Here is a 13,498-nt window from a genome sequence, read left to right on the forward strand (position 1 = left end):
AAGCCCAACAAAGCTATGAGGCCAAGGTGATGTCTAAATCCAGCTCCCTGTGTCTAGGGCCCTGGCTCTCGGTGTGTCCCAACGGGTGGCCTGGGTGCCGAGCCCTGAAGCTCCCCTCCAGCTCATGCACTCGGGATCCCTCCCTACAGAATCAGAGAACAGGAGATGCAGGAGAAGTAGAGGGGAAAGCTGGACTTCACCTACATATGTGATGGGGACACACGGAGAAGGCAAACACCGAAGTCGGAGAGCTCACAAAACCAACTTTAAACTCAGAGGTGATCTTTTCAGTTAAGAGAGTCAGGGAAATAACTACATTTCTCTGGCCATTCCCAGAGTTGATGCCGCAAGAAAAGGTAATTCAGTTCCACAGATGCAGATATAATGGGCTTGTCTGAATGTTTTCCACATACTTTATGGTCTGTGTTCCTGATGTCGGAATGATGGATGAAAACTTTCTAATGTGGGTGGGCTACAGTTCTGATGACGTTTACAGTGGAATTACTGGCAAGATATATTCATTACAGTCTCTCTAACCCACAGTTTTTCACTCTTACCATTCCTAATGGCTTCTCAGGAAAGGCTAAGAATTCTATAAAAAGACGGTAGGCATATTTTCCTTCTCTCTCCCCCTCTCCTTTCCAGTCTATACATTCATCACTTTTAATACTGACTTTTTCAACATTTTATGGGTATTTTCTCCCCCCCCCTTCTCCCCTCAATGTCAGCTCTAGCTAGCAGTCTGGGGCATATACCCTGTTCCATAGATTTAGTTCAATCTTAGAATCAAGCACAATAGCACAGACAATAGCGAGTACAGGAATCCAACACTCAGTGGTTACTGCTCTATGGGAGGCTCTGATCACTGGGCGCTGCTGCAAGGAGAGCAGGAATACAGTAACCATCGGTCGGAAGGGGCGGTTCACACTTACAGCCATGTGCAAAGAGGAGCCGAGGGAAAGCTGAGGTGCTCTGGGTGTCTGTGGGAGGACAGCAATGTTGAACACGTGGCTTTCCAAGCTGTTTTGTGGACTGGCTGAGCTGGACACCTGGGAAGGAAAAATGTCATGAATGGATACCTGACAGAGGACACCACTGCATTTCCAGAGCACCTTCCCTCTCCTCTCCTCCTGGTCCGGGAAGGCAAAGGTACACCCTTCCAGCAGATACCAACCCAAAGCATACCTGAATGGTAGTTGATGGGAACTAAGGCCTTTAAATAGTAACCAGTTTCCCCATTATTGCCTGTACAATCTAGAAACGGTTTACCTCTTTATTAACATTTAGAAAGACAGCTGTTTGTCAGTTCCCCACCTGCTCTTCATTCCTGCTTGCCCTGGTCACTGCCATAGTTTTGCTGAGTTTTACTCCAACTGTCTGTTCAGCTTAGTGGAACTTTTCATCACAGGAACAGAAAAAACAATGGACTTTTAAACCTTCCTCCCACCCTCAAAATGATGATCAGTTGTGCTGACAAAGGGAAAATAACTGGTCTTTTAATAATGGCATTGTCTTGGCAGTGACTCCCAGTGATCCCAACATCTTCCAAGACAGGCTGCACTCATGTTTCACAGGAACCCATAAAAGTTTTGTATACGCCACTATAACATCAAAGTTAAGTCAACGGTATCTAACTCATAATGGCAAACCTGCAACAATGACATATAAAGGAAATAATATTATATTTGTAAAAAAAAAAATCAAAGGACCAAAACCATCCCCTAGACATAAGCCTGCAAATGTTCACAGCAATCCTGAGATAAGGCAAGAGCCTGAAGAAAAACAGCCCGCTTCTTTGTTAGGCTCAGTTATGGCTTTATCTTTCAGTAGGGATGGAGGTCTGCTCTTGAATTCAACAGAGCACTTTGTGAGAAAGAATGGTCTTCAGCACAAGCTTAATTTCAAGAAAATGCATAAAAATACATGCTCCGCTGAAACGGATGAAATTATTTTAGCCATTTGCTGGATCTGTTCTGAGTTGCTGTCACCTGAACGGTAATTGCCAAAATACCGACGTAAACAACGTGTTGGCTCCTTCTGAGATGCCCCAGTCCACAGTTCAAGACGTGGACAGAGGTATTATGGCCTCCTGATGTGACCCAGGCAATCGCAGCATCCTTTCGCAGTAGGGCTCTCCGTACAGTTATTGCTACCGCTCCAAGATACTAAACCAAAACATTTAACTCATGCAAAATGCATACTCTATAAGAGGAACGCAGCAATTAAGCTAAAGATTAGCTTGTTCAACACTGACACTCACAAATTCCTCATTATCACTTATGTTAATTACTTTAGAAATTACCTTAATTGCCTCTCCGGTGCTACGGTAATAGCTTCTGACTCGTAAACCAGATGTAAAAAATACTGCACGTGAGTGTTCACTTAGGCTTAGCATTATGGGAGGCTGTTAAGCCTTCCAAGCAAACAGCAAGGACCTGTCTGAGGAATTTTATGGATGTTAAACCTGTGGGGATGTGGGATTTATTTTAGTATTAAATCTCTTGGGGAGCATTTGTACCTTTTTGCCTGTTTGCACGGAGAAGTACTCTATGGCAAAAATAAAATCATTAGCGCAGGGTCTGCAGAAAGTAGGAGAGTCGCTTAGTTTTGGGGCTTGCAAAACAAACTATCTAAAAAAAGGTCCTCGGAACACTTTGCACTTGGAGTATGTATTACAGGTTTTACGAGAGGGCAACGTACCTGCCATGTAGCACCAAGGGGTCAAACCTCCTGTCTGAACTGCAAATGGGGCACCAAAACCGCCAGGATATGAGCTGCAGTAACACACCGTGCACGGGGAAGTCCTCTCACATAGGTCTGGATTGCAGGGATGGCTTAGGAGGTGTGGGCCAGAGGACCTCTGTATGGGTCTCCTCACGCAGTTTCGGCAGCCAGCGGGAAGATCTCTAGGACAGCCAAACGCGTGGCTGTCTGGACCTACCTCCTCACCTTCCCCTTGTCCCCTGGGACCAGCCTCATCTCAAAGAAAGGTGGGGGAAAGGAGGCAGCAGGTTGCAAGAAGGGTGTGGATTATCCTCTCTGTTACCTCTTCTAGGGATTGCCAGGGAAAAAACCATTTCCTGTTCCTATTTCTTCCCCAAAAGCAACCCCAAGCGCATCAGTTGGGTGTCCCCAGAGGACAATCCTACCCCACAGGCAAAAGGCCAGTGGAGAAGGGGTCACTGTCACAGCAAGAATCAGCCTCTGGACAGACTGCGTCATGCTGATGTTACAAGCCTGCTAGTTTCATCCTGTGGAAGTTACAAGTGCGGATCTGGTTGCCCGCTCACTTGGCGACTCTTGATCTCTGAGAGTTTTCCTGCTTAGACAAGCTAGCAGGTACCCGGACAACGTCATTGCGTTTCCACAAAACCCTTTCCTCCATGAGATGGAATTGTTCTACAAAAAATCAGGCCAGCTATTAGTTTAATTGCTTAAACGTTAGATGCTGCTTGAAGGACAATTTTTCTCCGGATTTGCAATACGGCCTGTGATTTGACATCCAGAAGGTTAATGCCACTGCACGCGGCAAAACATTGTGGGCGGCTGGCTGGCTGGCTCCACTGCCGCAGATTAAAACCTGGGGATCTGCATGCAGCAAAAGCTCTCTTGTGCATCAATAAGAGTCTGCCAGGAATACAATGATGGGTTGCATCCACCTTGACACATAAGTACATGCATATTTATCTATAGGCAAGCAACACGCACCTTTAAACGTGTAAGTCTGTATGTAAATACAAATACATATTTACACACATATTCGTGTGCGCATGCGTGTATTCATGTATGTGTATCTATTAAAACTTCGGGTCACAAGATACAGGGAATGGCAGACTGAGTAACCTCAGAGAAAAACACCAGCAGAACTGCTGTGTGACCCCACTGTGCATATGACAAGGAGTACCTGGAATTGGAAGGAGTCACTCTCTACTTCAGATCCAGAGTGCCTGTACCACACAATGCCTTTGTTGATGTCCTGCTGGGTAAAGGAGGTTGTAGGTGAGGCTGCTCTTCCATCAGGCAAAAGCTGCCACGAGTCTGCTGGGCCATCTGCTGGCATTGGGACCAGAAGCACCACTTCGCCTGGGAAAAGCAAAAAGGAACGGCCAGGACAAAAGTTGTGAGAAAACAAGAAGGAATAGATGCCTTTCCACTAACTAATGAGGATCAAAGACAAATGTCCACCCAATCTTAGGTTTTTCCCGTCTAGTGTGACTAACAGAAATAGCCATAGAGCTCCTAAAACCCACTAAAAGACCTTGAGACATCCCACTGACATTGGGAAATTTTATCTCCTGTTGTGGCAAAGGGCAGATCAAGTAACTCATGCGAGTACACAGAAGAAATACTCGGTCAAGCAAAGACCAGGATCTGCGACTTTAAACTCCCAAAATGTCATTTCTGCCCACTGACTAGCCCATTTCAACCTTGAAATGTGCCCGTTTGATAAACTGAGCAGAAAAACAGACGCAAAGGACATGCCTCTCTTGCTGGAGCTCCTGTGAAGGGACAGAGAGAAGCAAGACACAATCAGGATTAAAAAGGATTGCAGCAGACTATCCATCTTCCCCTCAAGGGTACAACTTAAGTATCAGAATACAGCATACTAATTTTTTCAAGGTCAGCTCTTTTCTAGCTCTTTTGGGTACTTACTATGCCAAAAAGTATACTTGGCCGAATTCTCTGAACAGAAATCTTCAACTGAAAACCAGCTCTTGAACAGATAGGGTAAAAGAGCTCTTTAACATAGCCTCTGTAGCATAGGCTGTATAGAAGTCTGTACGCCCTGGTTTGTGGCTCTTACTCCAAAGAGTATGTAGCTTCTCTATCTCTAACATCCAGCTTGTTTCTGATTTTTTGTGTTAGAAACAGATTCTCAGCTGAACTGCAACATCACTGGCTTCACTGCAGATACGACAGAGAGCAGGATGGGGACACGTCCCACTGGTTATCACCTTTCCTCGCAGACGCCTGCAAGGGTTGGATTTTGATGTCACTGCTAATGTTCAACAGACTTGAATCCAAAACCATCGTTCTAACAAAATTACACAAAGAGCAAGTGCGACCCACCAAGAGAAGGGTATCAAAACCTTGGTTTTCACTGATGTGAACATTTTTCCTAACCACACAGATAAACGAAATTAAAACCTGACAGAGAGCTATAGTATCAAAATAAATGGCCTATTTTTTTTTTATTTTACAGTGCAATTTACTTGTTTTGGAGTTTATATATAATCTGTGGAAAAAATCATACCTTTCCCCTATCTTTACTGTTCTTGACTGTATATAATTTAGCTGCTCTTTAAATAACTTGTTAGTTGTATGCTGTGCTTTTCTACTAGTCTTTGAAAGTATCCCTCATGGCTACCAATTCAGAAGCCACATATATTATAAATCACTTCAACTCTCCTTACAGCATTAATCACTCTGTTATGCAAAATACCCATCATAAGCTCTCCCAGTTCATTTCCCAAAACCACCCTCAAACAGTTGGAGTAATAAAAAAATCATTCAGCAAGCTGAAATATCACACTTCCATTTTATCATCAAACTCTATGTTAATATTCCCTTATCAGTGCCCTAATTACACTCCTGATCTTATGCTTTCGCTCATGGGAGTTCATCACCTTAATCTTTTGTGTGATTCCTAAAGATGCTAATCACACACCCGAAGGAGTTAGGGCCTGCAAGTTGTTTATCCCTCCCAAAGTCAGAGAGGAAACAATTAGAACATACAGCTGCTTTAAGCAAGATGCATGTCTATGTGTCTTCTTAAAAATCAGAAGGCACAACTCTGTGATGTTTACTTATATAGATTCTGATTACCGTTTCGTTTGAAACTTTTTTCTTTTTTTAAACAGAAAAGCACTTGTTGATAGGTCACACACATGAACGTACAACTTGTGCACACTCAGGCAATTTATTGAAATATATGGAGACTACACAGCTGCGATGTCCAGAGCTGTCTAGAGGATTCAGGCACTGCGGTCTCATTCATTTTAAGAAGAGTCGACACTTGCATTGCTTTTCATTGGCTTTGGAAATTTCATCCTCTAAGAATGTATGGAGCAGCTTAGGGTATAACCATACCTACTCATACAGAAGTGAGTATTTTTTCCATGAAACAGAGCTGTGTTGAGGCATCCTATGCACTGAGAGGAGAGCCAGGGATGCTATTGGCTCTATTTCTAGAGACAAAACAGGAGGCCCAGCATAAAGAGATCCTTAGAAAGATCAACCGCTCTTCAGTGCCCAATTGCACAGAACCAAACCAAACCTTGCAGGAGGGGATCTGGACAGAGATACTTTTTTTCCCTAATTATATCCCTTTTGTTTGATCTCAGAGTCTTCAAATAAAAGGCAAAAAGCCTTCTTGGTCCACATGCTTGTGCTACAGAAACGTAGTTGGAGTTGATGATCCTTGGGGGTCCCTTTCCAACTCAGGACATTCCATGATTCTATGATCCTGAGGTGGTTTTCTTTCCTATCTAAAAATAAAATCATATCTTTTGTACAGGTATGAATATCTTTTCCATCACCCAAATACTAAGATAGGCAGATAAGCCGTCCTTGATTAAGGACGTGCTTTCTACATTTCTCTGTCTTATTTTTTTCCTCCCTTTCTGTGAAATAGTATTTAGATAAAATTTGGAAGTTCATTGATTTCTACTGCTTATTCCTCACCCGCAGCTACAAACCCATTTGTGTTACTGCAAGTAATTACAGTAGAGATAATTATGGTGATACAAACACAGGATTATAAATTTTGGTTAGGGTTAGGCAGCAGGAGACAAGCTCCTCAGGGAAAAATTCTTGTTTCATGTAAATGCTTATTAAAAATGAGAAGACAGTCCTTCATCTGCATAAAACTAAAGGGGGAATACAAATTAATTACTTCTCTTCTAAATTGCAAAAATAACATAATCTATGTTTCCATCAGGTACTGGCAGCTGTTATGGAAACCAGCCTATCCTTACAGCAAAAGGCAGAAAAACAGCACTGATGTTGCTAAAGGGATCCTCTAATTTTATCTGGCTCAGCTAATTAAAAGCAATGATATAATTTCATACAAGTGCAAAATATATTATTTAAAGACATGGTTCTAGTGAAGAAAATGGTGACGCTGAGCAGGAAAATAACATCTCTCTTTTCTGTCCGTATTTCCTTTCCCTCCATATATGACATCTTCTCTTTTCCACTCAGTTTCTCTCAGTTGGTATCTCAGCCACAAATCCCACTGCCTTCCACACTTCCCTTTGGCCTGGCCCCAGAAGCCATTCTATAAGCTGCAGTCCTATACATGGGGTTTCTCTGAGAGATGAGATCAGAGCCTCTCACAAGGAATTTGGAGACAAGAATTATATACGCATGCAAATGTCACCAATTCCTGTTTGAGTTAATAACCCCTGCCGTTAGTAGAAATTAAATCAAATGTTATGGCATTTAGGGAGTTCTCTGATTCTTCATGGTAAACTTTTGCTCAGCACTTTGTAGAGGTAGATATTACTCTATGCTGCTCTTAAACCAGACATTCATTGTTGAATATTATCTTTTGGCAGCGAGAAAGATTCTGCTCTCACAAGGCTGTAAATCCACCAGAATTTAACTACCACTAGAGAAACGCAGTTGCAGAAGTTCAGGTTACTAGGCAGGACAATAGTGCTTCATTACTTTGCATGGCCGTTCGAACTGGAAAAAGATGAGGTTAGCAGCATTTATTCAGCATAGTGTTATAAGGAAATATTCCCCCAAATGTTATGTGTTGTGGGCAAAGAGAATCACATTCCCATAGGTCTGTGAAGAACACCCTTTTCCCCAGAATTAACCAGGACCCTTCACTTTTATCTAGCAGATGGACACCTTGGGGCATGCGGGGTGAAAAGCAACGCCCTACAGCTGTTTTTTGACAACACCACTCCAAAGATATTTACCGTGTCTTGGCTGGTCCTTGGTGATGGTGTAGGTTATCTCAGAGTCACGGGCACCAGGTAGCTTAGCGTGCAGAATTGTCTTGGAGATCTGGAGCATGCCTCCCTGGGGAACCCAGACCAGGGAATTCGCCACCAGCTGAGGGCTTCTGTTGTTCTGCATGCAGGGAGACAGCAGAAGGCGGCTTAACTGAATGTCAGCAATGCTGCACTGATGGAAACATGTTTTCAGGTGAAAAGGATTAAGCGGAGTATTTAGGAATTCCTTATGCATTCAAGCCTGGTTGTCTGCTTCAATAGGTGGTCGCGCCATTGGTGGCCAAGACCAACCTCGTGGTTTTCTACAAGACGGGGCAAAAGTGAACTTAAGGGTATGCAAATACCAACGATGAATTTTGGCGGAAACATGAACTATTGCAGTTTTCCAGCCTTTGCTTGAACAGAAGCAGTTTAACATTCAGAAATCAGATACGCAAATTTCACTTAGTAACTACTGGATCAAAGCCACATCACTTTTTTTTGCTAAGTCAGAACATACTTGCAGGAAGACTTTTAGATCAAATATCTCCTCTCCGCATGGGGACTTACACCCATGGTCAAGTCATCACATAACCGCTTTTGTAAAACTGAAGTCTGCCTGAGCATCCACCAAAGACTTTTGCTGCTTGGTGGGTTTTCTAACCCTTAAATTATTCCTGTGTTTTGTTTTTTTTTTTCCCAAATGAATATTTGTTCAATATTCATCCCAGCTTCTTGAAACGTAGATGGCAGGACTGGATGCAGTAACGGTTTCACTACCATTCTCATATACTTCAGTAACATTACTCTGGCATTCAAGGATCCCTATTAGCCCTTCTTGCCTCTAAATTACTTTGTTAGCTCATGCTGTGTTGGACGGGGCAGCAAAATCCCCGTGACCTGTTCTGTTCTTTCTTATAAGCCCGGTTGCTGTAAATGTGTCTTCTCTTTTTGGTTTCTGCAGATTCACCTTGAAACTGGCTGTGGTGAACTGCGTAATCACTCAAAACTCTGACTGCTCCATGTGAGTGATCATCTTCCTCCTCCTTTACTACTCCATATAATCATGTGTCACCCCAAAACTGATAAACGACTCATTACTATGTTTGTCTGAATCTGCAACAGAGACAGTAGAAAGAGCTAAAAGATGTTTGTGAAAAAGAATCACATTAAAGGATGATTTCCCGTCTCCATTTTAACATGTCTGCTGAGCAACCTTCACCCGTTTAATTTGTACTACACTTACTTTGCACAGTGCTAATTTCTAAACGCTGCATCATCCCAGAGTGTGTCGGGTCACGAGTTTCCCAGCACAATGGTTAATTTATTTTTTTGAAGAACAGTGAAGACAAAAACCAGACCCTGTGCCAGCCAAGAGAACACTGTCAATATATAGGACAACTTGCCTCTGACCTTATCAATTCAGTCACATCATTACACACATAGACTTTGCAAAGCGTAACTCTGGAACGGGAAGCAAACTGAGAAGGTCAGAAAGGTCCCTGGATTCATTGTGTAAGGAGAGAAGTGAGAGACTGGCTACACTTCAAATAACGACAGGCAAAACGCACTATTTGAAAAGAATATATTTCTAAGTGAATGCTAATTAAAGACAAGGTTGTGATTTTGCTATAAACATGGAACCCTTCAGCTTTTCATTAACTAAATGGTAGAATGTTCCTTCACTGGCCACACTAAACCAGCCCCCCATTTTGTAATACCATTTCTCCCTGGCCCTGATGCTGCAGTCCTGCTTGTTAATAGGAACACATTCGTACGACAGCTCTTCTTGCTTGGTAATCTTTTGAAAAATATATTTAGCAACAAGCTATTGTCTAATCCGATCACTCACCCTGTGTTTGGCAAAGCAGCTAGAATCACATTAGATTTTTTTAAATATTTTTTTTTTTCACTGATACCTGAGCACACAGTTAGCAAACTGTGGGAATGAATTCATAGCACAGGAGACATGCTTTCAGAGAGCCTGGGGAGGCTAACATGCTCCTTGGTCCCTGCTTCAGCTGCCTGCTCCCACGTAAGGCAAGATGCAGTGCCTTGCAAATATTTTGGAGACTTCCCTTAGCTGGACCTCCTGTAGAGGTCCAACACACCCCTAAAATAGACATCTTTTGTCCTTTTCCTGCATTTCCCCATGCCTCTCAGAAAAGAAAGGCTTCCATATCCCGTCAGCAATGCACAGATTATGTGTGGTGGCATGGTTTTAGCTGGGTAAGTCTGACTTCCTCTGACTTACGGTACATAGCCTGTGATCATATTTTCTAGGGCATGGGCTCCTGATTCCCCATTGGAGCACCGCTGGTGGTGCTCTGCCAAAAATGGACTACCAGCAGGTCTCAAATTAACTTCACAGAAGCTGTAATTGTTACAGAATGTCAACAAAAATATACAGCAGTGCAAATCATTATTAAGAGCTCTCAAAATAGAGGCCAGCTGTTCAGACCGCAGTAGGTCAAACAAAGTGTTTGGATGGGGGCAAACAGGGAGAAGGAAGCTGTTAGCAACCAAAGGGAGCAAAAAAAGCACCTTGGAATAAACAAGGCACACACATTGTAAAGAAACAAACCCCTCTAATTCATAATATTTGGCGGTTATGTTTTCCTTCATTTATGTTTTCACACTTTCACTGCAGTGCTCCTATGGATTAATGTCTGAGAATTATACTGTCTGAGCCCATTGAATAGGAATCCTAGAAATGTCCTTTCACACCAGGACTTACTAAATAAAACCATCCAGCAGGCACATTATAACAAGCTCTGTGTACTCAGATAAGTAGCATGGTTAAAAACCCACACTCTTGAACTCCCACACCTCCAGCCAGGGTCCTACCAGGCTCTTTAGCAGTCTTTGGATGTAAACCAAAGAAAAAAAAAACCAAATGTCTTTTGTGTGTGTGTGCCTCAACAGCACCTTTCCAGAAACAAACCCTGCATGCATTTCAGCTCCCAAGGCTACTCTACAAAGACGATAATTAAGATGAGGCAGGAGCTGGGTATCTGCCAGGTCTACCCTCAAACTAAAAGCCGCTCCGCTCTCACCTCTGTCACCACCTTCATTCTTGTCTGTAGCCGAGTGCTGCAGAGAGACACTTGGAAAGATAATGAGGGACAAGGGAGCGCAAAACAGGCGAATAAAGGAAACTATACCTAGCAATTCACCCTCACTGGCATTCACAGGAACCTGCTTAATCAATAGCAAACCTGCCCCCCCTCCCCGCCCCGTGTAACAAACAACACAGAATGGTGCCCAAGCATTTTTACAGTCCTTCTGATCTTACACAGGCTCTTTAGGGCCTACCTAAGTGATCTGGGTAAAGAAACCACGGGCAGGGCTGCTCTTATTCCAGGAGTCTAATAAACTCAGTACCAGCCTTGAAAGCAACCCCTTTCTCATTCCCAGACTGATGCGTGAGTCATGTCACTAATTATCATCAGTTACTACCACAGCTTTAGGAGCATCCGCAGGGTCCAGATGGGATCAGCCCCTCCTTGTCCTAACTACACAGATGCACGTAGCGCTTGTAAACCTGACTTAAAATTTTCATGACCAACTTGCTGTGAAAGGCATCTGATACATCAGAGAAGAGGACAAAAGAGAGATAATATCACTGCCTCCTAATTCCATTTCACAGAGCGGAGGCGCCCAAAGATCGTGTAATTCTCAGATCCGTGCATAAAAAGATGGCAAACAGTGGATGACTTCTCTGACAGCTCTATTTTTCGTTACTCTTTCACATTAACTAAGGGATAAGGAAATTTTCAGCTTTTTTCCCTTCTGTTTTATTACAATACCACAATGCCAGAACTGAAATGCTTGCAAGGACTTCAGCAACTCTATTTTTTTTCAAGGCCCACCACACACACTGTACATATTTCATGCCTTGTTCGGCTGGGGTTTGTTTAATAAACAAATGTAGAAGCACCACTCCTTCTAATTCTCCCGCTGCAATCGCTATAAAATTTAATATAAAGCGCCACTTCGTGTCCAAATACAGAAGAGACAAACAACTGTTATTTAATTATGAACTGCAATAAAAGCAAGAAACAAAAGTTAAAATACTTCTTAGTAATTTCTGAATCTAGGTATCTGTGCCTTGTCCTTAGGGAAGTTATCAAATAGAAAGATTTCAGGGGAGCAACACTGAGTGAACAGCAGAGGTCCTTACCTTGGGAGATGGCACCACCACCAAAGTACCAGTGATACACCTTATTAGCCAAGTTGTTTAGTTCATGCGTGGTCCTTTGTGTCTCCCACCATGCTCTCATCAGCCCAGTGACTGGTCTGCCTATCTCATCAGCCCTCTCTCCCCGCCATCCACTCATTCTCTAATTTATTGCTCTTACCAGTGCAAAATTCTCACCGGCAACTCCAGAAAATTTTTCTTACAAATAACTATGGACTTCGAATCATCAAAGCTGCACAATTTGAGCTGAAGCATTCCTGTCACAAACCAAAAATTCAGGTGACCTCCATAACTCAATCAGTCCACTACTTTCTCCTGTCTCTGACCACAGCCTGTCAGTAATACGGGATTACTGGCAACTCAGGGAAACAGCAATACTTCTCCAGGCTTGTAATTTGCCTGCAAGGGTTTATGTCACAGCACACACCTCGGGAACAATCTTAATGTGGAACAGGATGTTCTGGAAGTGGTACCCATCGTTCACTTGCAAAAGAACTGCATCGTCCCGGGTGTCAGAGCCATCGTGAACATAATGCAGCAGTCTGTCGGCAAGGTCATCCAGGTGGAACATGCGGACTGAAGAAGCTGGGTCTCCAGGAGGTTTGATCAGCTGCCCGTGACGTGGAGGCTCTAAAACCATCAGCACAACATCCTGAGGATTGTCACCATCTCTCACACCAAGCAACAGTTCTGTTATAGTTCCAGTTTTCCCTCTGCGGACATGGAGGGCCTCGTTTCTGAACACATATGGGGCCTGAAACATAAAAGCAGCTCTTAGGTGTTTGCTAAACCTTAGCAATTTGATCGTGATCGAACTCTGGAATGAGAAATGTGAGGTTAAGGAAATGAGCTCACTTCATCACTGGAAACCTGCTATTTTTAAGCAGCAGAGATTCACTCTCCACACATTCCCCCCCAGCGGGCATATCTAAGAATATCTAGCAATTTAGACTGATGTAGTTACGTTAAAAGAAGATTCTTATGGCACAACAGGCTTAGGAAAGGAAAAAAAACTTAGGACGCTCATACAGAAAGCAATTTAGTTACCAGCTAGAGCCTGTAATCCCTTTGCTGTCTGCACGGATAAGAGACAAGGGACACAGCTTTGCCTTATTACTATCCATGGAAATTCAAATGGAAGCATGGACCACAACTATTTTGGAAGGTCTACATGTTACACGCATGTCCGCAGGCCCAACTGGAACACAGGCGGCTCAGATGCTGAAGATTTGTCTGTGAATGATCAGTTCAGGGTGGGCTGGGGATGGAGACACACCCCATTCTCCCTGTGTATAACCCCTCCCCAGTTCAAGAAAGACAGGGAACTACTGGAGAGAGTCCAGCGGAGAGC

At 43.3% G+C, this 13,498-nt stretch overlaps 1 protein-coding gene across 2 annotated transcripts in view; it reads right to left on the reverse strand.

Moving 5' to 3' along the window:
* The window catches only part of FRAS1 (Fraser extracellular matrix complex subunit 1), a 173,103-nt gene that overhangs the window by 40,833 nt on the left and 118,772 nt on the right, over nt 1-13,498 (reverse strand). For both annotated transcript variants that reach the window (XM_064450662.1, XM_064450661.1), the window contains exons 28-31: nt 12,575-12,901; nt 7,932-8,085; nt 3,905-4,083; nt 933-1,049 (exon numbers count right to left, since the gene is read on the reverse strand). In XM_064450662.1, coding sequence (XP_064306732.1) covers nt 933-1,049; nt 3,905-4,083; nt 7,932-8,085; nt 12,575-12,901 — 777 coding nt within the window. The remainder of the gene's footprint in view (nt 1-932; nt 1,050-3,904; nt 4,084-7,931; nt 8,086-12,574; nt 12,902-13,498) is intronic.

The sequence above is a fragment of the Phalacrocorax carbo genome, chromosome 4, assembly GCF_963921805.1.
Source record: "Phalacrocorax carbo chromosome 4, bPhaCar2.1, whole genome shotgun sequence".
NCBI lineage: Eukaryota > Metazoa > Chordata > Aves > Suliformes > Phalacrocoracidae > Phalacrocorax > Phalacrocorax carbo.